Raw genomic sequence first — 24,560 nt, forward strand, 5'->3', positions numbered from 1 at the left:
CATTATCGTGGACAATTGAGCGGTTTTGTTAATAAACTCACACACAGATAAATCTTTGTATCAATATAAAGAAAAAATTGCAAGAAAATGCAATACAATGTTAAATATGTTAACAAAATGTCAACTTTATATTGTAGATACCCGTTGTAAACACTTGATTGGCATCGAAAGATAGGCACTTGTTCCAACATATTGCAAGACAAATATATGACATAGGATATGAATTCGTCATGAATGTACAGGCAAACATTTCTATCTACGACTTGATCACGAACTACATCAGAGAGATACACTACTTTTTAATTGGACGAGAGGTCGGTCACATGACCGGGAAATTGACGTTCATACAGTTTGGCCCTTACTCTATAAAGGTTCATACTCCAATGAACTCACACAAAGTTGCTTAAATATATAGCTATATTTCACGAGACACGTGGAATATCCTATTTATGATATACATTTTGTGTAGTTCTTCTACCGGAAATTGAATTTTTATGATTACAAATTCTCCTGACCTAACACGCGACTTAAAACATAGTTCCGAGTTTGCAAAATCTTAAAAAAATATAAATAATAAAACATATTTAAGGTCACTATAATTCTTTAGCATATATTTGGATATGATTACATACAAAATCAACTTTAAAAAACATATTCTTGAAAGCTACGAGACTGCTGTTGGAAACGAAGGAATACATGCTGGTGAAGTAATACAACTGGCACTTTGCGAAGCGAACAGTCTCAATTGGCGAGTTAAATGAGAAATTTACTGTTCATAACGAGTTAGAAGCGATATTACTAACTCCATAAATAAACATCTGTCATTATTTTGCCTTGTCAATGTTTAACTAACTTAAAAAGGAATCAACAGTTTGTGTACAGGCAGACACTTACGATACCAACAGTTCCGTCCAAGTGCAATGTTCATTGCAGTGAAATATCAATATTAAATTATTACTTTTCTCACCTCAGTCTTTCACACTCAAGTATATAATAAATGCCGATATTTCACCGAAATAATGTGATTTTTTAATGATACACTCGTCGCATGTGGCGGCTTGTATATGTGACGAGCTGAGCGGGGATGAAGAAGTCCATTAAGCATTACAATACATTACAACTGGGCCTGCACGTTCACGATGAAACAAGCCCCGGTAAAGAGCCACCAGATCAGCTCTGAAAATAAATAACTTAAACTTAAGCTCTGAATGTTTAAGTTCATGAAAATGAAATTGTTATGTCGTGAAAATAGAAGTTTACATGAAATGAGAATGCATGAAAAAAACATATTAACCATACATTAATGACATGCAAATAGTCTATCTTCTCTACCCAAATAAACACCACTCCATTGACAGTCAAGTTAATCTCTTCTCCCGATCTATTTGAAAGTCTGGTTTGAAGGATGTCACGTTGTGTATGTAACAGTAGCGCATTATGCTTCGGTCTTACCCCAGCCTGGTTCCCTGGGTATGCTGCGCTGGCGTTACACTGATCAGCCTAGCGCCAGCGCAGCATACCCAGGGAACCAGTCTGGTCTTACCCTCGCTAAGAGCTGATGTATATATATTTTATGATTTCAAAATAAATCATAGAATATAAAAAATGAAAAGATGAAAAATCAGAGTGTTCTTAGACGTGATATATTAAGACGTATCCAGTAATATCGAAGGCAAAGATCTCGAAGTATTACTTCATTATGTGGGACTAATGGATCCAAAAGGCACCGTGGGACAGGTGGCCCAGTAGTCTAAGGCGCCGCGATTTGCTGTGCAGAGTTGCGTCCCTTGGGCACACCAGAAACCTATGATTGTGGCTTCGAATCCCGCTTCGCCCCGATTATGTTTCTAGGTTTGTCAGCACCATACCCGTGCTCGTGGGTTTCACCGAAGTGGTAAACGTCTGAGGCCTGCATCACTTCGGGCTTTCCTCCCACATTAAGCTGACACGCTGATATAACTGGAATACTGTTAAAAGCGGTGTTAAACCTACAACTCTCACTTACTTATAACACAGTTATCAAATAAAAATAGTTTAAACGAATTATACTGAGAAATGCCCTGATAGAAACCACGACAGCAAGGGCCTTTACTTACCAAGAGTTGTATTTGTGTCTACGGCTTGACCTCTCAGCATCACCCAGCAGACTGCAGGGATTATTGACACAGCAAAACACACAGCTCTTCTCCATTTGTTGACATGAGTTCCGTCTGCAAGCAAATCATACAATGTTATAATACCTGTAACTCCTTGGTCATCACGGGGATCCGGGATATCCCCCAGCCGTAAATGTTCGTCGTGCGAGGCGACTGTGTTGGTCGAGTGGTCATAGGGTCGAGTGGTCATGCTTGGTGATCTGGTTGGTTGTCTGTCATCTTGGGCTGGGACGGGTCCAAATTTACTACCCCCCTATTACCCGACACTACCCGGGTACCCACTGTAGGTCTCAGGAGATGTCTCAAAATGTCCGATTGGGAACATTTTTATCATAGCCCTGGCAAAACGTATTTAGATACACGTATTAAACAATCTGGTCATTCATACACTGAGGTTGAATTAAGTTATATCTTTATTCAACCATATGAAAAATCAGAAGGAATGGGTGCATAGTCAGAAAAAACATGCGAACATTAGTGTCTTGTAGTGTAACCATAGAGTTCTGGATAATTTTTGTCATTAAACAATATATCACGTGACTAACCACGGTCCGAGTTACCCGTCCCAGCCCTAGTGCCATCGTACCCTGACGGCGTGTGACGTAGCTGATATTATCAGTCACTGGTTTGTCTGGTCCAGACTCCATTCTTGGCGGTCTATCATATTGACAGAGTTTTAAAAACGTAGTTATGTACATATGCATACTTACTTGTCGCTGGTATGCTGCAAAATATATTGAAGACACAGTGCAGTAAAAAGACGACTGCCTCGAGAATGAAGAAGCGCAGGAAGTCTGAAACAATTTTGATTTGAATGTTAGAATAATGGTTTAATCAGACAATGCATCTGTTTAATTTACCCGTCAGATCTGTTACACATATTCCAGACATATTAATTTCATTTGAAACCGAATGGGATATGGAGTATGGTATGGTTTTGAATCGATGTTCGAAACGTCCAAATTGAACAAACAGTGAATTTATTTACATTTTACAATTACAAAATATACACGAATCTTGAGTGGCGAAAATAAACAGTGAGATGAAGGGACCCCCTTGCAGCGTTTATTGGTAAAGTATGCTGTGACATCTTGGAGGCGAATCATTTGGTGGCGGTAAACATTACAGCGTATCTGTTACATCTTCAATGTTGCTCATGTTGAAACCACAAACGGATTTTCGAAACGTTTATAATAATCAGAATTCATATTGCGAACCGGTTGGGATTGGAAAAGCGTTACATTCAAACAAGTATTTCCTTCCACGGTAATTCAAGGATTAAGATAAAATGCTGGCTATATAAGAATTTCACTCTTGTGCTGTAACAAAAACACTTTTGTGGAAAGGACTCCAGAACTGTAACAATGGGAGAAGGCATCTCCACTTGCGATTGCATTGATTACGTTTGGCTTGTTCATCAGTAAAGAGCATTCATCTGGAAATGTATGAGCCACCCCTGCTCCAATACCGGATGCTGCTCTGACCGCTTGCTGGATCGGAATGTGCTTGTTAAGGGAGAAATGTTCTTCGTCATGGTAGATGCACATTCTAAATTTCCTGAAGTATTTGTCATGGAGGAGACAACATCTTCGAAAGCTACTGCTGTTTTGAGAGAAATCTTCAGTCACAAGGGTATACCAGACCAGGTTAGAGGGACAATGGCCTGCATTTCATTTCAATGGCGTTAAACTAATATATTTCCAGGACAAAGTCATGAATAGAGGTCCATATACCAAAAAGGAATTATTCAAAATGAAGTTAATGGATGGTGATATATAATAATTTTGTGTCTCTGAATCTGAAAACATAAACCACGTATATGAAGAATGCCGTTTTGTGAAGGAATTCTGGTTAGAAATTAAAGTGTACCTAAACTCGAAACTTGCATATGATACTCATATTACCATTCTTGATAAATTATTTTGCTACAGCAAAAACAAATATCTCATCACCTATATAATTCTTCTTGCAAAAAATGCATTCACCAGTCAAGCATTAAGAAAACTCCAGTATGCTTTCCTTTCTTCATAAAATATTGAAAGTTGTGTGTAAAATAGAAAACTTTATAGCAATTAAAAATAGTCAGTTACAGTATTCTATATATAAGAAGTAAGATATACCTTTATTCTTCGAAAGAACAAGCAGTATGATCCACCATATGAGGAAGATCATAAACCAAATACAGGGGAGCAGTGGACAAACGATCTTCAACTTCTTTTCCAGCTTTTCTGAAAACATGTTGGATCTTTCTTTACTGTACACATATAACATTTACTTTACATCCAACGACGTTTGCTATGACTTTGCTGAGGTGCTGCACGTCGCTGTGCCGACAGGTGTCCCTCAGAACACACAGTGACATTAAGAAAGTGGTAAAATGTAACAAATGTTATATTTGGGATAACTCCTTTTTAATAGTAAAGTACATTTTGGGGGGTTGAGTCTCATCCTGGATTCGAACCCACTCAACCTCAATGGGACTCAAGCCCCAAAAGTACTATAATATGTAGCTTCGCCAAGAAAGTGTTATTCCAAATAACAGATGTGACCATTCGATTTTCCATGATACAATGATCGTTGTTCCGAATACCAGATTCGCACTGATGATGGTCGTGGTTTTGTAAGCACGATGCCTCTGCTCAAGTGTTTCAGAGATAGTGATGACGTGTAATGCCTGCACCACTTTGGAGTCTGTTCGTATATTAAGCTGACAATCCTGACAAATGAGACGGTACAAAACACACCCCACTCATTCGACTTTAAACTAACTTACTCACTCACACCGTTATAGATTTTTCAGAATGTGTATGAAGGGTCGTTCAGTTTTTACTTAAAAATTTCTTGACAACTACTATAAATCGGATTGTTACCAAAGTTAATAGTTAAACACCAACCTGCGAAATCCGAAGTCTGACAGAGTGCTTGCAGTCTTGGCAGTTGGACATAGAGTAGATCCGGAATTGTCGATAAAATTAACGGGACGTAAACACAGGTCATTGTTGACCAGAAGAAATGGAGGCTCAGATCTGTTTCCGTTTCTGCAAATGTAAATATGTGGAATTACTTTTATGCGGTGGCAATTAGGATGCCGCTGGGCCTATTTTGACAAATGGTGGAGTGGGTGGTTGGGTGTTGGTGGTTGGATGTGGGGCGTGGGATGTGGGGCGTGGGAAGTGGGGTGTTGGGTGTTGGGTGTTGGTGGTTTGGTGTGGTGTGTGTGGTGTGGGTATGTGTGTGGTGTGTGTGTGGTGTGTGGTGTGTGGTGTGGGGTGTGTGTGTTCAATAGCACGTGGTGTATTTCGGTGTACAGAGTTGTGCCCCCTGCCAAGTTCCTCGGGTCGTTTGTGGCACGTAGTTGTGCTCCTGGGACCAGGGTGTTTTTACATAAGAATACAGTAATAATAGAAAACGTAAATTTTCATAGTGTAGTTATTATCAGCTAAATGTAACCAAAAGAGAGTCATTCTAAAGGATCAAGTCACGTTGGCGAAGAACAACAGCTGGGAGAACTGACAAACCAAGGGAGCTTTTCTAAAATAAGGAAAACACGAGTAGCAATCTTACTACTCAAGCAATATGGGAGATGTAGGTACCAAAATAGGGCTGGCCATAAGCTTTACATTTACAACCAGATATGAACAATTAGTAGGTGGCAAATGTGACTATAAATACACGAGAAATATCAACATAGTACTAGATAAACCCGCCCCTGCGTGAAAATCAAAGTTACTAAACACTTTTAATACATGAATAAGATTGCATACATATATGTGATATCACAATAACGTCAAAACAAAGCCAGAAAACTCTAAGTACATCATGACCATGTGAGTAGGAATCACAAATAACTGACCCGTGAAGATCCGGGGAAGGAATTGGTCTTTAGCCATACTTGCCGTAAAAGATGACTATGATTGTAGTAAGAGGCGACTAACGGGATCGGGTGGTAAGGCTCGCTGACTTGGTTGATGTAGGTCATCGTATCCAAATTGCGTGGATCGATGCACATGATGTCAATCACTGTCTTGTCCATACTCGATAATTTACAGACACCCGTCATACAGCCGGAACAATGCTGAGTGCGGCGTTAGACAACAAACAAACAATCAAATAGTGAAGATACCAGGTGTTCGCGAAAGCCATGACTAACTCCTTTACCCCCGGCACATCAATAGTGTAACAGCATGTTGATTTTCGCAATCAACAATTGTGTTTAAGACACTAGGACCTGCTATGTCGTAATACAGATATATAATAGTTGAACGTGTAAAATTTGTAATTAGGGATCCACAATTTTGTAGCAGAATGCTGCATTCAACATGTTCATTTTGTTAGTCAATCGTAGGATTTTCACCCCACCTCTAGAATATCATATGGTCGACTCACGCACCTAATTTACAAGAACTACGAATGCACCTGAAAACCTTAACTTGACGTTTTAATCAAAAGGTGTCAGACTCAGTGATTTGTTTGATTGCGTATCATCGTACCCGGACGGCCTTGGACAGTGCTCATAATATTAACCACTGGTTAGTCTGGTCCAGGACATTGCTGTGGTCAGTGTTAAACAAACAGACAAAAAAAGAAAGTACCAACGAGCCTTACCTGAATCGCTGTCTCCAACCAGGATAGAACCCACTTCTCTTTCTCCAAACAAACACCGAAAGAATGCCTTAGTATTGCTCTCGTACTTCAGTTCGCTGGATGTACGTACATGACACGCATCATGCATGGCAGTTGTTACTGTATAATTCGCTGGATTAACATTGGTATACGTAGTTCCGTCCATGCTAGTTTGCCACCACATCTTTGTGTCCGCGGCACCCGTGGGAGCCCAACATGTCAGAAACTTGTACGTTTTTCGATTGGTTTTGACGACCCCTTTGCCTGAGAGGATAAACAGAGTAAAGTTTCAATTAGAGTACCGTGCAAACATTATTATTATTATTTACAGATTAAAATAAAAAATGCAGTAAAGGGGGTTTCGGTGATCCTGGCACAGTCAGGCTGGTAAGCTCATCATCAGCTCAGGTCCCTTATCCCCTCCACACGCATCCCAGACAGCAAATGAGACGGAAGCGCTGCCTAGTCAAACCCACCGAGAACATTTCGGAGATTGTGAAGACTCCCCAACACTGCAGCCTTCTGCATTACCCACATTGTCAGAAGGGCTGTATTCCTGGTAGCAAGCCCGGGTATTCTTCCAATGTCAGTCAACAGATTGGGAGGTACCAAACCCAAAGTACCGAGAACAACGGGGAGTCGGACCACTTGGTACTTGGGATGCAAGCGTGACATTTCGAAAGTGAGGTCCGCATATTTTGCCATGTTTTTCCTCATTCTTGTCAATCACATTGGTGTCAAAGGGGACAGTAAATTCAATGATATAAATGATTTCATTGGAATTATCAAAAAGAACAAGATCAGGTTTGTTGGCCTGGATATGTCTGAGGCCGTATATGGGCCTATTCCAAAGAATTTTGTATTCATCATTTTCCATGACGCCCTCAACATATTCCGGGTCGTACGATGGATGGACCTCTGTGTCAAAACCACAAACATTGCGAAGACGGTAATAAAATGATCAAGCTACACCATCATGTCGTTTAAGATACTGTGTTTGTGCCAAAGCTGGGCATCCACTGACAATGTGTTGGACAGTCTCATTAAATTCATTACAGAATCTACATTTCATATTTACATTTTGATGCAAAATCACACATTGACGGTTTCGAGTGGGAAGTGACTGGTCCTGAGCAGCAAACAGAAAGCCCTCTGTCTCACTGTTCAGGCCAGACGACTTCATCAAAGCAAAGGACTCTCCAGGATTGCACATAAACCCGGTGCAGTGGGCGTTCAGATAGCCTCTCCTTTAAATACTGAGTCTGGGCCAACTTGATAATAATTTCTGGACAGTCCGGCAGTACAGAACAATTAACAAAATCAACACCGACATTGAGGTTATGTCCCTAATCCTTTGAAAACTGTGGAATGCCTTGTTTTCATCATGAGTCCTGACATGCTTCACAAGAGGATCATAAGACAAATAAATGTGTGCAAAAGTGCACAAAAAAATTCTATCATGAAGAGCCCCAACGTTAATCAAACCACGCCCTCCCATAATGATTGGTAAATATAAGCGATTGAGGGAAGAGTGAGGGTGGTGGGATCTATTGTCTGACATGATTTTTCGTGTGAGGGTGTCAATACCCTGAATTTCTTGTTTCGTCCAATCAACATCACCAAAAGAATACGATAGGACGGTTACATCATAAGTATTTGTGGCTTTGACTTTATTGCGAGCGTTCAGCTCTGAACTCAAGATTTTCTTAAGTCTACATTTGTACTCTGCCGGAAGTTTGTCCTTGATATAGGTATTCTGGAGTTTGTCTCTAATCTGCATCCCTAATCTGCATCCCTAAGTACGTATATGCCTGATCTTCCACAAGATGGTCAATAACTACTCCTCCAAGTAAACTGCTTGATCCTCTCTCTTCTACCTTGCAACGTTTCAAATGAAGAATGTTGCATTTGTCGAGTCCAAAGGACATCTCGATATCATTAGAAAAAGATTCGATAAGCAGAATCTGTTTTTTGAGTGTAGATCCTCCACTGGCAAAAAGTTCAAGGTCATCCATGTAAAGGAGGTGAGTAAGGGATGTTGGAGATCTGTGCTGAGGTCCAGGATGATAACCTTCCTCTTTGCTGAGCAAAAAGCTTAAAGGATTCAATGACAAGCAGAAAAGCAAACGGCTAAAAGAATCGCCCTGAAATATTCCTCTTCGAATAGAAATTGGTTTCGAAGTCACCACCTGCCCCTGCGAATACATCTCAAGTTGAGTTGACTAGCAATTCATTAAAGACTTGAGTAAAACAAGTAGTCGCACGGGGAGGTCAATACATTCCAGTGACCTCAAAATCCATACGTGTGGTACAGAATCATAAGCTTTTCTGTAGTCGATCCAATACAGCCTATTCAAGAATCATTTTCTGTACTAGTAGATCCTTACAACTCCAACATCCCTTTCTGGCTCCTTTCTGCTCCATGTAAATAATACCATTGGATGTGCAGTATGATGACACAATATCTGTAAGCATCCTGTAAATATTTTGTACTGTGTATTCAGACAAGTAATTTGGCGGAAGTTTTGGGGATCAATCAAATCACCTTACTTTGGGAGAAGTATTGTTCGACCTTTGCACAACCAAGGCTGAACATCCCCTGTATCCACAAAAGAATTAAAACAGTGAAGTAATGGTGTTTGGACACAAGGAAACAGTTTCCAAAACGGGTTTCAAAATACCTTCAGGCCCTGGCACCGTATTAGATTTAGACTTTTTAATTACATTTTTCAGGCAATCAGGTGTAATAAAAAACACAAAAATGGTGATTTTATTTTTCCGTGTCCAGAATCATTATATTCCTCTACCCATGGTTCCTCGAGGTTACAGTTGCCGGGTTTAGACCACAACTGTTTCCCAAAGTTTTCACTGGAATCCATGGTGAGTCTTTTCTCATCACTGCCATTTGGTCAATTTGGTTGCCTGTAAAATTGTTTTTCATTAGATTTAAACGATTTGTTTTTTCTTGTTCTTGTTGTTCTTGTTCTTGTTGTTCTTCTTCCTCCAAAAACGAACCTCCAACCTTCCGCTCTCCTGGCAGAAGCTCTACCACTAGACCACGGAGGCGGTCGCGTTTACATGAACAAACCCTCAAAATATGTCTGCTAATTTGAAACAATAGAAAGCACATAAACAATAAACAAAAGCAAACCAAACTAACAAATCTAAACTAGAAATGTTATTGTGTACCACGTGTGTCATTTTGGGCTTCCCTCATACATTTGAAAGTTATCAGATGCAGCCACATCATTTAATCTTACTCTTAACAAGCTCTTGTTTGTCACATGATTCATAACATAAGACAACAGATGACATATTTTGCTGCATTATTTTGGACATCAATGTGTGTGCGTGTGCATTTTTCAATACTGGAAGACCGTGAAGGACGTGATCGCCTAAACAGACTAAACGTAAGTACATTTTGAGGTGGAGGCAGATTATCATACAAAAGATATGTCTAAAGTCTTACCGTCAAATTCAAACTCGAATTCTGGTTTGGATGGCACATGCTTATACTCCGTTTCAAGCAAACCATATCCTTCACACTTGATAGCACCAACCAAGCTACAGTCAATCTGTCCTTTTCCTACAAGGTATGTTCCGTTGTCAAAAAGACAACTGACTGAAAGATTCCACAGGTCTGTAGAGGATGTTTTCGTTTGGGTTTTATTGTCCACAGTGATGGTGATATTGCCCATAATAAGCGATAGTGCGAAGACAGGATAAAATCTGCGATCACTATAGCAGGTGATGATCACGGGAATAGGGTTGGCTTCAACTGGCGTTTTGTTATATAACACAATAACCCAAGCTGTAAAGACAATATTATGATGTTATGCATCTATCGTTTGTATAACATCGTGTTATATAACAACATCGTTAATACAGTGAAGACAATGTAAGATGATCTATTATATCTAGTGTAATAGGGACCTATGGCTCACAAAATTTCATGTATACCGACACATTAATAGATACACCATAAAAACATATGATCACATACACCAATACAGTGCTATAAAACGCTAAGGTTCATACAGTAAAGATATCCTATTACGTTTATATATTAATTGTCAGCCAAACTGAATAGCACAAAAAACACACACACTGAAGATATGATATTATCAGACGCACCCACTTTGTCATATATAACAACAAAGCCCATATATATCATAATTTGTACCTACACATCGTCATAAATGAAGTTGATACTCATGAAGTGTCTAAAACTTAGCAAAGTCCACAATGTTACCACCCGTATTAGCGGATGGATGCAACCCGTTTTACTACGAGCGAGAAAAACGTTATCGGGGATATGTACTAGCAGCGCACATGTAGGTTCTCTGACTATGCCGTATTTCTAGGGAGCCTTCAGTGCCGATCACCCTAACGAATGGGTTTCTGACAGTGCACCTTCAATGCTCCACTGTGCAGTTTTAGTACCTGCTTAGATGAAAAAAATACCCACTGGCACTCCTAGAATGTAACATTATGGTTCTGAAATCATCTGTAAAGATGTTTGACATTACTAAATTATCGCCCCTGTTTAGTAAACTGCGTTGTTAACTCATGGCCAAAAGAAAGTATACAGTTATACATTGATTTTCTCCCCCAAACATCCCCCCCCCCCCCCCCCCCTAATTGAACACTTATGGGATCATCTGAAATGTCAGATCCGAATATGTCCACACCAACCAGTAAACAAGCAACAGCTTGCCGACGCTGTAAGAATTGAATGGAATCGGATTCTCAATGGCGTACATTAGTGCTCAGGGTGGTCATACTCGTTACTGAGCGAACTAGGTATCCGTTAAAGACCACAAACCTATCAAGGCAGTACCTGGTTGACTCTGAACATTCCTATGATCTGTGATCTGCCTACCCCCATGTTCATGTAAACATGATGTACACGTCACCTGTTTTGAGTTTCGCACTGACATTGTGCATGGACTATCGCATGTGACCCTATTAGCGAATACATCATCGAATAACGTTCTCTTGTTTGTGATCATTGTATTGACCATGAAACGTGTGTATACTTTCTTTTGCCCACTAGTTTATCTCTCCATCCCCTGTAAACCGATTAAATTATTGCAGAGAAACTCTTTTTAAGCTGGTATTGAATAACACTGTTAATTTTGGAAAAAAATAATTACATTTTTGTCAGAATAAGCTTGGACTTTGAGTTAGAATAGTTAGAAATCCGCAACTGTTTATAAAGTATTGGTGTCAAAGTGTAAATCTTACTTTCAAAATTGTGATGCAAAGATAATGCCTATTTTAAATTGTGGATCAGAACTTTTGGGTTATGTTAAATATGATTATATGGGAAAAGTATATGCATGTAAAGGGGGGATGTCGCTAACAATAGATACTCCTTCCTGATCCAATTTGGGCGCCTCTTCAGTCATGGTACGTTGCTTGTTCATCTCCCCGAATAACGTTCCTCTCGCTCTTTATTTGCCGTTTAACGACGCACAGCTAAATGAAGGCGGTCTGTAACTAATCGAGTCTTGACCAGACAATCCAGTGATTGACATCATGAGCATCGATCTTCGCAATTGGGATACGATGACATGCATCAACCAAGTCAGTGAGTCTGACCACCCGATCCCCGTTACTCGCCTCTTACAACAAGCATAGTCGCCTCCTACGGTAAGCATGGGTTGCTGAAGACCTATTCTTCTCAAGATCTTCACGGGTTCGCTGTTAGTAAAATGAGTACCATTGCTCGGCTACAAATAGCTGGGATAGTCCCTAGCGATCAAATAATCGTAATCAGTAAAAATGACTCAATTTCCGATTGTAGACTTAGTTAAGTTTTAGAATTCGACCTCAATACAAACATCAGTTTTAAACTTGGCAAGTCTGCTTTCAGAAACTTTTCACAACTCGAAATTAAGTTGTTTGATAATTACGGCCCCAAAATTATGCTACTATCATATATGTTGTATAGTTTATTACATAAGTCGAAAACTTACGTAGCAGGAACAATGCTCCAAGCTTCATTGGTTGCATGTTTTCTTAAAAATCCCAGATGTTTCAAGTATGGAACTTCTCAGCTAACTGATCCTCTGAAGTGGAACCTGATTCTGAAATTATAGAAACAACGTTGAAGAAACATAAAAACAAGTTGTTCATCCATATATCTCATCCTTACTTAGTACTCCAACTTCAAAGAATTTATAGAAACAACGGTGATTATTTCTTACAAGTTATTGTATTATCGCTGTTTACATGTGTTCTGATAAAGAGTCTAAGATAAATGAATAATTTTATGCTATCGTTCAAATGATGGTCGTAATTTCTTGTCAACTCAAAGCTTAGGCACTTGGCGCAATGCATCAGTTGTACGTATTAGTTATTATGGTCTCGTGACTATTCAACCCAGGCAGACATCGTAGCAACTTTGCCACAATATTGCAAATATACATCATTGTACCCATATATGCCGTAATGCATCAAACACTGTTTGTGATATATGCGTGTGTGTAGGGAGGCATGGAGACGAGCAACAAAAAGCTTTTGTGCATCGAGAGTGAAACATTTATTTACTTGCCCCGTTTTACGGCCACGTACGGGAACACGTCTACCACTGAGATTAACAGTGTTGTTTCTGACGTTGTTGGTTGTAAGCGGTGATGTTGAAACACATCCTGGTCCCAGAACCCTGACACAACCACACAGCGCAATGAATAGAATGCAGACGAGATTATCTGATACTGACGTGAGCCGACAATGTTAAACTTCTCCACAGCCAGACGGAAAGCGAAACAAGCGGCACTGACAAGCCTGAATGACAAGATCGATCGTTTTGCGAGTGATTTCAATGACCAGTTACGAGTGCCTCAATCTGAAAATCAGAGTTTATAACTGATATAATACAAATTAAGTTGGGTTTTGAGGTTAAGCAAGTGGATAAGGACACACAGAAGGCTCTGGAACAAGATGGGGGTCACTACTGAGGTGTTGAGGCAGAAAATGTGAACTTTCTGCCCAAGAGGCAAGCGAAGGGGCTCTATGTGCACCCCGGTATAAGAACACCAAACGGGTTACGTCTATGTGTACGCCTTGCAGTACTGACACTTACGTTATTGATAGCAGCTGGGGATGTGGAGTTGAACCCGGGACCACCTACACCCCAACAAAGTGACACTGTACAATCTCGTCTTTCATCCAGGAATATCAGCGGCAGCATAGAATGTGAGAGATCAACGATGCTGGAAGACCTCGCCAAAACGCTGTTCTCACTAGAGGACCAAATTACCTCCCTTGATAGGAAAGTGGATTTGTTTACATTCGACTTGGACCAGAAGATGAAGGCACTCGAGACTGAGAACAGAGATCTTAGATCCAAACTACATCATATGAACCTGGGAATGGATAACATCGAGGCACAGTCACGACGGAATAACCTCATCGTCCATGGCATTACAGAGGACAAGGGGGAAATAGAGAAATAATTATTACATATAAATTATGATTATGGTGATGAGTGTAAATAATATTATGTGGGGACTTCAATGCGAGAGTAGGACATGGAGAGGATTTTATTCGAGATGACAGTACAAATAACCTCCCTATTTCTGAAGATTGTACCAGCGACTCATTTAACCTTCCAAGGGATGTTTGTGATATAGATGTGAATACTTATGGAATTTGTCTACTTGAATTATGCAAGTTATTTGGTAATCATATTGTTAATGGTAGAATGAAGTCTGACATTCCAAGCAATTTCACTTTTGTCTCGCATCTAGGCACAAGTGTTGTAGACTATTTCCTTGTGTCAACAGACATATTCCCCAAACTGGTAGATCTCAAAGTGTGTTCAAGAACAGATTCAGACCACATCCCTCTGATCTGTACTATGTCTCACATGTTTGATAATGTGATTTCTAATACTGACCATATAACAACAGTATCACCCATTCCTAGATACAAATTAATCTATCAACATGCTTAGAAATATAAACAATTACTACAGTCTACTGATATATTTGAAGAATTTTACACAGCTTTACAAACAGATGTAAATACTGCAGTCAAGACATTGGGAGATATACTGATCCACATTGCTTGTTCTTCTTAAGTTTTTTGTACACTATTCAACAATAAATCCAGAAGTCAACCAATTGGGTTTGACCATGAATGTACTCAACTGACAAAGGAAAAATATAGGTATCTTAATTTATTCAAGCAGTTCAAATGTAATGAAAATTTGCAAAAATATGTTACAGCCAAAAGAAAATTCAAAATATGCTGTGGTCAGAAAAAACAACAATTTGATGGTAAAATAGTTGAAGATTTGAAAGATGCTGCAAAACATGGTAATTGTAAAACATTTTGGAACTCCCTTAAACGGATTTTATGTAACAAACACTCTAAATGTGCAATATCTCCCGATGCTCTTCAGTCATATTTTAAAGATTTGTGAAACTCTACTCTAATGTACTTGTAAATGAATTCATTGACAGTCACTCTTGTGATAATTGTGATAGCTTACCCTTTACAGATGAGTTGTTATCAGATATTATTACTGATGAAGAAGTAGCTGTAGCGTTAAAAAAATTAAAAATCAGGAAATCACCTGATGAAGATGGAATCCCTCCAGAATTTCAGAAACAATTCTTATTAAATACTTGGCACCTTTATTTAATAAAATATTAGATACCAGTATATTTCCTGAAGCATGGAACATTGGACTTATAATACCTATACATAAATCTGGTGTTACCTCTGACCCAAACAATTATAGAGGAATATCCCTGCTAAATGCAACTGGGAAATTATTCACGTCAATACTTGATAAAAGACTACGATCATGGATGGATATAAACGATTTAAGACATGAAGCACAAGCTGGATTCAGATCCAACTATTCAGCATTTTCACACTCAACACTCCAGGACCTTTGCACCAAATATTTAACAAAGCGAGGGGGGCGATTTTATTGTGCTTTCATTGATTTCAAGAAATCCTTTGACTTTCTGGAAAGGAAAAAAAATATTATATATGCTCTTACAAAAAGGTTGCCATGGCAAGTTGTATGATGTCTTAGCTAGTATGTATTCTGCTGTTGAGGCTTGTGTAAAAACAGACAAAGATAGAACAGATTTGTTTACAACTAGCTCTGGTGTAAGACAAGGCTGTATCTTAAGCCCACTTCTGTTTATCTGCTTTATTAATGAGCTTGTAACTGACATTTATAAAACGTGTTGTCATGGTGTGTTTGTTTCAGAAAGTATTGCAGATATTATGCTACTACTTTTTGCCGACGATGTGACTATGTTCTCATATACAGTTATTGGTCTACAAAGACAATTAGATATCTTAAGAACATTTTGCATTACCTTGGGCCTAAGTGTGAATCTTGATAAAACAAAAATAATTGTATTCCGAAACGGTGGCATTATACGAAAAAATGAAAAATGGTTCTATGGTTTTATAAATGTAAAACTTGTCACTTACTACAAGTATCTTGGAGTATTTTTCTCCTCAAGGCTAATCTAGTCAATGGCCTGTAAAAGCCTAGCATCACAGGCTTCTAAAGCCACTAGAGCCATTTATCATGCTTTCAAAAGAAATAGCTATATAACATTCGAAACAGCTTGTACAATGTTTGGTTGTAAGATTGCTCCTATATTACTTCATGGGGTTGAAATCTAGGGGGCAAAAAATTATGAACGTATAGAAAAAGTACATACGTCCTATTTTAAAAAGTATCTTTCGGAAAAAATGCCTCTAATAAAGCTATTCTTGGTGAAACTGGGCGATTAAATATTTTTGTGTTTAGCAAAATAAGGGTACTTAAATACTGGTTGAGATTGCTACGTATGAATCCATGTCGTTATAATCTACTTAAACAGTTAGATGATAATGATAAACACACCATGGGTGTCTGATGTAAGATATATTTTGTTTTCTTCAGGCTTTTCATTTGTATGGATCTCTCAACATATTGGCGATGAAAATCTATTTTTACTAAAAATAAAACAAAGGCTGAGTGATATGTATTCTCAATAGTGGCATGACTCTATTTCTTTATCAAAATATCTGTCACATTATGCAAATTTGAAATAACTTTTACAGCCAGTTTTTTTACAACAATAATCTCACGAATAAATCACTCAGGAGAGCATATTGTAAATTAAGAATATCGCTACACGGTTTTAAGGTTAACATGCTACGAAAGTCAAAACATACAAATGAAGACTTAAGTCTATATCTATGTACCCACTGTAAAGGGAGGCAATTAGAGGATGAATTTCATGTTTTGTTTATATGTTCAAAATATTCTTCTGTCAGAAACGACAATTTGCTTTGGTTATCCAATGTCCATCATGATAATCACAGTTTATGTAATCCACTCAACTCCAAAAATATCGACATTGTAAAGGCTTTGGCCTTATACTTAAATCATTTATTTAATGTGAAATAAGACTACTTGTATTTATTTTCCTGACATCACGTGACGCAGCATTTATTGTTATTGTAATTGTACTCTAGGCCACATGGCCCCAAATACTGAATAAAGAATCTTGAATCTTGATTCTTGAATCATTCTGAAAATGATATATTGAGAGATAGAGTGCAGTTCCTTGAGTCAAACAACTCAGAGGCAATGTCAGATATATGTTTGCAGCTCTTCTAGGTAATGTAAGTTCAGCGTGTGTTGGTGTATTCAACTACAAATGGTAATATTGTCCTTATTTTTGTTATATAAGTAAGTCACATGTGATCTTGGTTATGGATTTTACTAATTAATCACAATTTTAGACTCAAGATACAAGTTATTATACTAGCGAGTTTATGAAAGTTTTACATATATACTGGCACTTTTGTCAAGTTAGTAAAACTTCTTTCAATATGCTTCTACTATTCTACCTACTGTTTAGCATATTCATTATTTGATTATTTTTAGTAGTTCCTGTGGTGCTAATTAGGAGTACATATGATAGTCTTCTCCATACATTCTATTCCAGGTTGCACGTGATGTGGTAAGCAGAAACTCATGTGATGAAAGTGTGATTGCAGCTTTGAGGTCTGTGTTCTGACCAAAGAGGACATACCCTTAAGAACGTTTTATTAACTTCAGACATTACAGGAATAGGGTCCTATCATGAAATTAGCGGGTGCGTAAAATGCTACATACACTATAAGATCAGCAGGAGAGGAGTTTCAGGCATGTTTGGCTTGAGCTATGCGTGGAGAGATTTTAAGCAAGATTAGAGAAGCTAATATGTTTCTCTATTTAGGTTAATGGGAGATTATTACAGTGCTTACATATATTGCAGTGTGTATGCAGATGACGGTGTATGCTTGTATAGTGGATGCATCATTCACGCCACAAACACATTTTCGAAAAAACACTACCATTGTGGATTCTAAGTCAGATGCAGAAGCAATTTTCAATGTCAATGAAAAGTGTTTCAGAGAGGAAAGCCTTGATATCAGTAAAGTGAAAGGGTTTAGATCAGATGGAGCCTCTGTGATGGTTGGAAGACACCATGAAGTTGCTACAAGAGTCACGGATACGTCCCCCACAGTGTTGGCAGTTAATCGTGCAACATCCCAAGCTTCAAAGAACATATCATTCATGATGGACTCTTAGAAGACTCTCAGTGACCTGTACAACTTCCCTGGAAGAAGCCAATCTGGACACAGAAAATGTGATTTGAACGAAATTCAAAGAATCCTGCATGATGAGAATGTCAAAATGAAAGAATGCCATGGAATTGCGATCTATGAGGCTGTCAATGTAGTGTATAAGTACCGTGCCTCTTTAGTGACTTAATGTAAGAGACATGATGATTAAAGGTCTAAAGTTTCACAGTTTCACTGATGGACATGCTGCCATCTGTGGTACAGATGTCAATGGTGTTACAGATGCTGCTGATGGACAGAATAAAGTTGGCACCCACTACCAAGCTGAGTTTAAGTAAAATTCAAAAGAAAGTGAATGATGATGAAATATAGGAAATAGTCTACAAGTTGGACTTTGGTAATTTGAAGAAAACTCCTAAGGCAGTTCATGAAATAGGAGTGAAGTTCTGTAACAACGAGAAGTACAGATAATAGATTCCTCAAGAACCTACCAGTGTTTCTTCAGCTTTACGTGTCTTTGGCTTGACAAGTGGGTATGTAATGCATGGGGACGGCACAAAGTTGGTAGATACTCTCGAGGCTTATCAGTCTCTATTCGGAGGGATATCTCTTCTTGCTTTCAAAGAATCTACAGCCACTGGAATAAATGTATCTTCTTTAAAGCAGTTATATTATTATTTTAGGTAGAAACTCACGAGCAAAAGAGAGGAACGGGTCAAAGAAAAGATCAAGAGAGTGCTCTCCATTCAAAGGTAAAAATATGACATAATTATTTTTTTTGAAATTCTGAAAAATTGGTTACTTTGGTTGGGTTGAGTACTTAGGAACGAGGCTTGCTTTCAAAGAATCTACAGCCACTGGGATAAATGTATCTTCATTAAAGTTACAAAAACCAAGCAAGTTTATATTTTTTTGGTGACTTTTATGCAATTACGGCGAGTGAACCTGACTTTATTTTTAATGACGGATCTGATTATCTCCCGGTTGGTTCTGATGAAGTTTCTTTTCTCCAATAACAGGGCTTGATCTCCAATGGCCAGCAGTGGTTTATTCGCAGTGGTTTATTCGCAGTGGTTTATTTTTATTTATGCAATCTGATTGTCTGGCTGAGAGTGGAGAGCTGTGTCATCGTGTTTTGATTGGCTGTCTAAAAATTATTGCTGGCACTATTTTCGAATCGGGGATTCCCGAGGTCGTCTGGTGCAGGGAATACTCAGCTGTCAAAACATTAGGCCCCACCGTAGTGACGATGTTTTAATCTCCAAAAGTTGGTGATCAAGTGAAAATGTGTGGGGGAGGAAGGGGTGTGATATGTAGAGATGTATCAGAGAATTTCAGCTTCCCAATGTTCGAGATACAGTCGCAGAATGGGAAGACGGTGACTGGAGCGAGATACCGCTTTGATATAAGGGACCAGGTGAGCCACTCCGGTAGATTCTTTATTGGGCGTTTTCAATGCTAATAAAACAGCTAATGAAACAGTCAATTAATTTATGTAAAAATACTGATAAACTACATATTGTTTTTGGTATTTAAAAAAAATAACCATCAAATACATAAGCAATGTCACGTTATAAACGAAGTGTTGATCTAGAGCCGATCGATCGTTTGTGTAACCCGGCGTCCAAAACATAGCAGTTGTCTCCCCTTACAACAGGTAGAGTTTATCCAGATCAATATAATTCATTTATTTTGGCCTTTTTTTTAACTTGAAGACTTCATTTATTTAAACATACTATTTCTGGAAAATTTTGAAGCTCCTTTAGAAAACAAACAAACAACATAACCATATTTAAACTTGAATGTATTAAGTTATAAGTACCTTGATCTATGAAAACTCAAGAAAGTAATATATGTATTATTTTTTTTCTTAACTATTTTGATTTCTTATAGGAAGCAGTTATATTATTATTTTAGGTAGAAACTCAAGAGCTAAAGAAAGGAACGGATCAAAGAAAAGATCAAGAGAGTGCTCTCCATTCAAAGATAAAAATATGACATAATTATTTTTTTTGAAATTCTGAAAAATTGGTTACTTTGGTTGGGTTGGGTACTTAGGAACGAGGCTTGCCGAGTCCCTAACCATGACCTATCACAAGTATAAATATATACAATAAAATATACACATATAAATCATAAGTAAATCCAATATACATACAGTATTAACAGATTTTCAATCCATTTAGGTTAATCATATTTGATAATCATCATTTTGCAGAAATTAAAGTTACTGTCAAAGTCAATGCTGTTGAGTATCTAAATCGATGAATAACTGTTTTTAAATCTAATGTTTATTTGTAGATGTTAGACTAGATGCTTCAGATGATGAGTTTGATGAAGAGTTCAACAACTGGATGTCATCTAGCAAGGAGGAAATACAGCAATTCATCAAGGCACAAGAAAATAAGAACACAGCCAAGGAAACTAATTCCAACATGACAACACTTGTCAAGTGGTTAGAGAAAAATAGAGGAGAAACAAGACCCCTTCAATCCATCCCTCCACACAGACTTAACAGTCACCTTTGCAAGTTTTTTACGGATGCCAGGAAAAGTAACGGTGAAAACTATGAACCATCATCCCTTAAAGGTAAAATTACGCACTTTAGAAACATTATTAAAGTAATATCCAATATTATAAAAACATGGGTCTCAGATTGGCAAGTTTTCACTATAACATTTCCAGGTGTTAACAAACATGATAAAGAAATTGAAGTTTAATATTTTGATAAACATCCACATCATTCAATAACTGTCATTCTGATAGCAATGTACAGTATATATTCCAAAACTAGGAACAATCTTATTGATAGTCTAATAGATGGCACATAATATTTGAACATCTTAAATTTCAAAGTAATTATTCAAATCTAAATATAAATGTATTGTTATGATGATTTTAAGTTTGATTTATTCTACATTAGGATAATGCACTTAATATCACATTATTATTTTATGAAGCATGCTTATCTTCAAGTTTTTAAAGACATTTTACTTACAGGAATGTTATCATCATTCAACCGACATCTGAGGGAACATAATTACACCTTCTGTCTCATTAGGAGCGAGGAGTTCTCCCAGCTTAATATGGTCATTGCTTCCAAACAAATGGAACTGAACAGAAGTGGGAGAGGAAACACCTGGTAAAGCGGAATGCCTCAGAGAGAATGAAGTCGACAGGCTTTACTCATCAGGTAAATCCATGTTATGATAAATTTATTAAGCTCTTAACATCCAAATATCCTTTGACAATTAATTCGTTGCCATGAAAAATATATGAAAACAGCTAAAACTTTTGTAACGAGCAAAATGGTGCTCTTCACATGTATTTTATAAAAGGTCTGTATGTAATGTATAATGGGCCGGTGTTCTCTTTACTGATATAAAGTCTCCCTCCCTCCCTCAGGTCAACTGGGATCACACACACCGGAGGCGCTCCTGCACACTGTATGGTTTAACAATACCATATACTTTGTATGAGAGGAGTGCAAGAGCACCATGATATGAAGTGGGGCGATTTGAAACTGAAGCAGGACGGTAATGGCGACGATTATGTCGCCTTCTGTGAGCGATCTACAAAAACAAGAGGTGGAGCAGATCCAAATAATATCAGGTAAGGAAAATAAATTTGGTGATGATTTGTTAGTATGAATATTATATAAATACAACTTAATGCGCAACAAAACCAAAATATTCAATTGTTTGAAATATACTTAAATAAAATTGATTTTACTGTAATTTGAAATCATCTTCTGGTAGGTTTTATGGCCCGAAGAAATGTAACTCATATGAATTATAATGAGTGACCTTACACTAATAAATCTTTAATTAATCAGTAAAATAGATCATCAATGATGTGAAAGATACTTCAACTATTTCTATCTATCATGTATTTGGCTTACAGACAAGTTGAGCCAAAGATGTGGGCTACCAAGGAGAACCAAGAACGTTGTCCTGTAAGGATAGTCAAAAAGTATTCAGAATTGAGGCCAACACACTACATGAAGGAAACTGATCTCTTTTATACAGCAGCTTGTACAGACATGAATAAGTCCAAGAAGTGGTTCAGGGGACAGCAAGTAGGGATCAACAAGTTGGGTTCCCTCGTGAAATCTATGGCAAAAGCAGCAGGTAATTTATGTTTTCCATCTATATGATCTAAATATCAATATCATAAGAGAAAATGTAAGTTGTTCATATCAATACATGAGAATGTTTACACTACAGTGATGCTAACTTGATTTAATTACTAAATGTAGATTTGATATAACAAATGTAATACATTTTTCCAATAAACCATTATGATTCTGGATTGACAGATGGAGGACCACAAGCCAAAAGGTTGACCAACCATAGTCCGAGAAAATATGTTGTTCAAAAGTTGTGCGAAGCTGGTGTTCCTAGCAACCAAGTGATGCAGGTGAGGAGCTTCACTAAATGTTAAATCCATTAATATTCAAAGTTAAATAATCAAATTTAAAGTTTGAAAACTTTTAAAGATCTGTGCAACTTATTTATGTCCTCGTTCTAATCGTGGCAGATTAATCACTTGTGTTACCGGGTCGCTAGTATCTTTAGATAATAATGGCAAACATACATCAGAACAGAATTATTTTCCTGTAGTTTTTCCTATGTTTTGATTGCCCAAAATGTTGTAATAAGGGGATAAGTCATAATTTATTTCTGCCTTTATACAAAGACTCAATGATATTTTTGTTCAAGGCTGGTCGAAAAATATTAGATCCTCTCGCGATCTTTCACATTATGCTTCCATTCTACGAGTGATGTCTTAGTTTAGAATCTCTTTCACATTGTTTAAAAATACAAGGTATTAGGAACAACAAAGACATAGACTATTCAAATATTATTTGCACATTATTATTGTAAATATGGGTCCATTGAAGACGAGTTCCATGTTCTGATTTTCTGCGATGCCTTTGCTTCCCAAAGAAAGAAGGCAAATGCATACATACATCACCAAGTCATGCACAATATTCTTAACTCATGTCATGTAAATACTATTAGGTCAGTAGCCATCTTTATCAAACACATTTTCTATAAGAAGTGTAACAGTTGGTAAATTAGCAAATGTCCTGTCAGTCACCTGTTTAGCAACTTTATTTTGTTAATTGAATTGCCCTCTGGGCCATAATGTCGAAATACTGAATACATTCGTCTGTCTGTCAGTTGTATTAAGTATCTAAGTCTGACTTCCACAGGAAATATTTCTTGCGTGAGATGACACAATCATTCAGTTAAACCTCTCAGCAAATAAACATATTTAACAATTATTTTGATATTCCTGGAGTTAGCGCTATTTCCTTTTACGTACGCTTCTTACACTCTCACTCTTACACCTATCTCGAGCACACACCTGGGGTGTGAAGTGGACACCTTCACAATGTAATGTTTTTGTCACAACACAGCCGAGGGAAGACCTCTTTGCTCCCTCGACGACTGGACATCAATTGATATTGATGCCATTATTACTTATCAAAAGACACCATGACACCAAGACTAGGTAGTAACCTTAGAACTCACATTTCTGTGCCAGGTCTTCTTGATTTTATTCCGTTGACTGGGTCAATTCGTCATCCTCGCAATCTCGCATCCTCGTTTAACACCGCGATACCTCGCGAGATCTCGTTCTGACATATGACCTTATACAGCTGGAACCTTCCAAGGAACAGCAAATTTATCAATTAAGTAATGCATGCATGCATACGATCTCGGTATATATTTCTCTCTGAAATTGATTTTGAAAGTTGACCTGTCAGTAGTACATTCCTTAGCCGTCGTTAAATAAGCTGAATGCGGCGCAATACAAATCTATCAGGCTATTGAAGATGCATGCATATGCCACATGCTGAGTGACTGAATAGCTAATGTATCGCTTTACGGCAATTCATGCCGTACACACGCCCTGCTTTTGTGAACACACACCCATGGCTACACAAACACAAAAGGCAGTGAATGCTCCAACATTCCAATTGTGTTAACTGCATTTTTATCGCTTTGCGAACACTCTGAAAGGTTTGACACTACTGCTTGTTCCCATTTAATCCATTACCAGGAAAACTACGACTTCTCGGAAATCAGGTGTATAGAGGCGTAACTTTTAGTTTCTCGAACAATCTATGAACATCGCGTCAAGTATATACGTGTACATGAACATCAT

General features: G+C 37.9%; 1 protein-coding gene and 1 long non-coding RNA gene across 4 annotated transcripts; one reads left to right on the plus strand and one right to left on the minus strand.

The window, feature by feature from the left end:
• Window positions 1–378: 378 nt before the first annotated feature.
• LOC124114560 lies at window positions 379–24,113 on the minus strand. 3 transcript variants are annotated; one of them, XM_048390250.1, is made up of 10 exons: window positions 23,924–24,113; window positions 18,875–19,020; window positions 12,761–12,871; window positions 10,249–10,590; window positions 6,762–7,043; window positions 5,051–5,194; window positions 4,277–4,384; window positions 2,867–2,950; window positions 2,097–2,210; window positions 379–1,176 (listed from the first exon to the last, which is right to left on the minus strand). In XM_048390250.1, the coding sequence occupies exons 3-10, from the start codon at window positions 12,795–12,797 to the stop codon at window positions 1,115–1,117; spliced, it is 1,173 nt and encodes a 390-aa protein (XP_048246207.1). In that variant the 5' UTR covers window positions 12,798–12,871; window positions 18,875–19,020; window positions 23,924–24,113; the 3' UTR covers window positions 379–1,114. The 3 variants fall into 3 exon arrangements, with proteins under 3 accessions (XP_048246207.1, XP_048246208.1, XP_048246206.1); XM_048390251.1 differs by lacking the exon at window positions 18,875–19,020 and having other exon boundaries at window positions 12,761–12,865; XM_048390249.1 differs by lacking the exon at window positions 18,875–19,020.
• LOC125377294 lies at window positions 21,550–22,345 on the plus strand. Its single transcript, XR_007219506.1, has 3 exons — window positions 21,550–21,576; window positions 21,789–21,995; window positions 22,287–22,345. It is a non-coding gene; the product is annotated as an uncharacterized LOC125377294 (long non-coding RNA).
• Window positions 24,114–24,560: the final 447 nt, after the last annotated feature.

This window comes from Haliotis rufescens, unplaced genomic scaffold, assembly GCF_023055435.1.
Source record: "Haliotis rufescens isolate VD_foot unplaced genomic scaffold, xgHalRufe1.0.p SCAF_88, whole genome shotgun sequence".
NCBI classification, from domain to species: domain Eukaryota; kingdom Metazoa; phylum Mollusca; class Gastropoda; order Lepetellida; family Haliotidae; genus Haliotis; species Haliotis rufescens.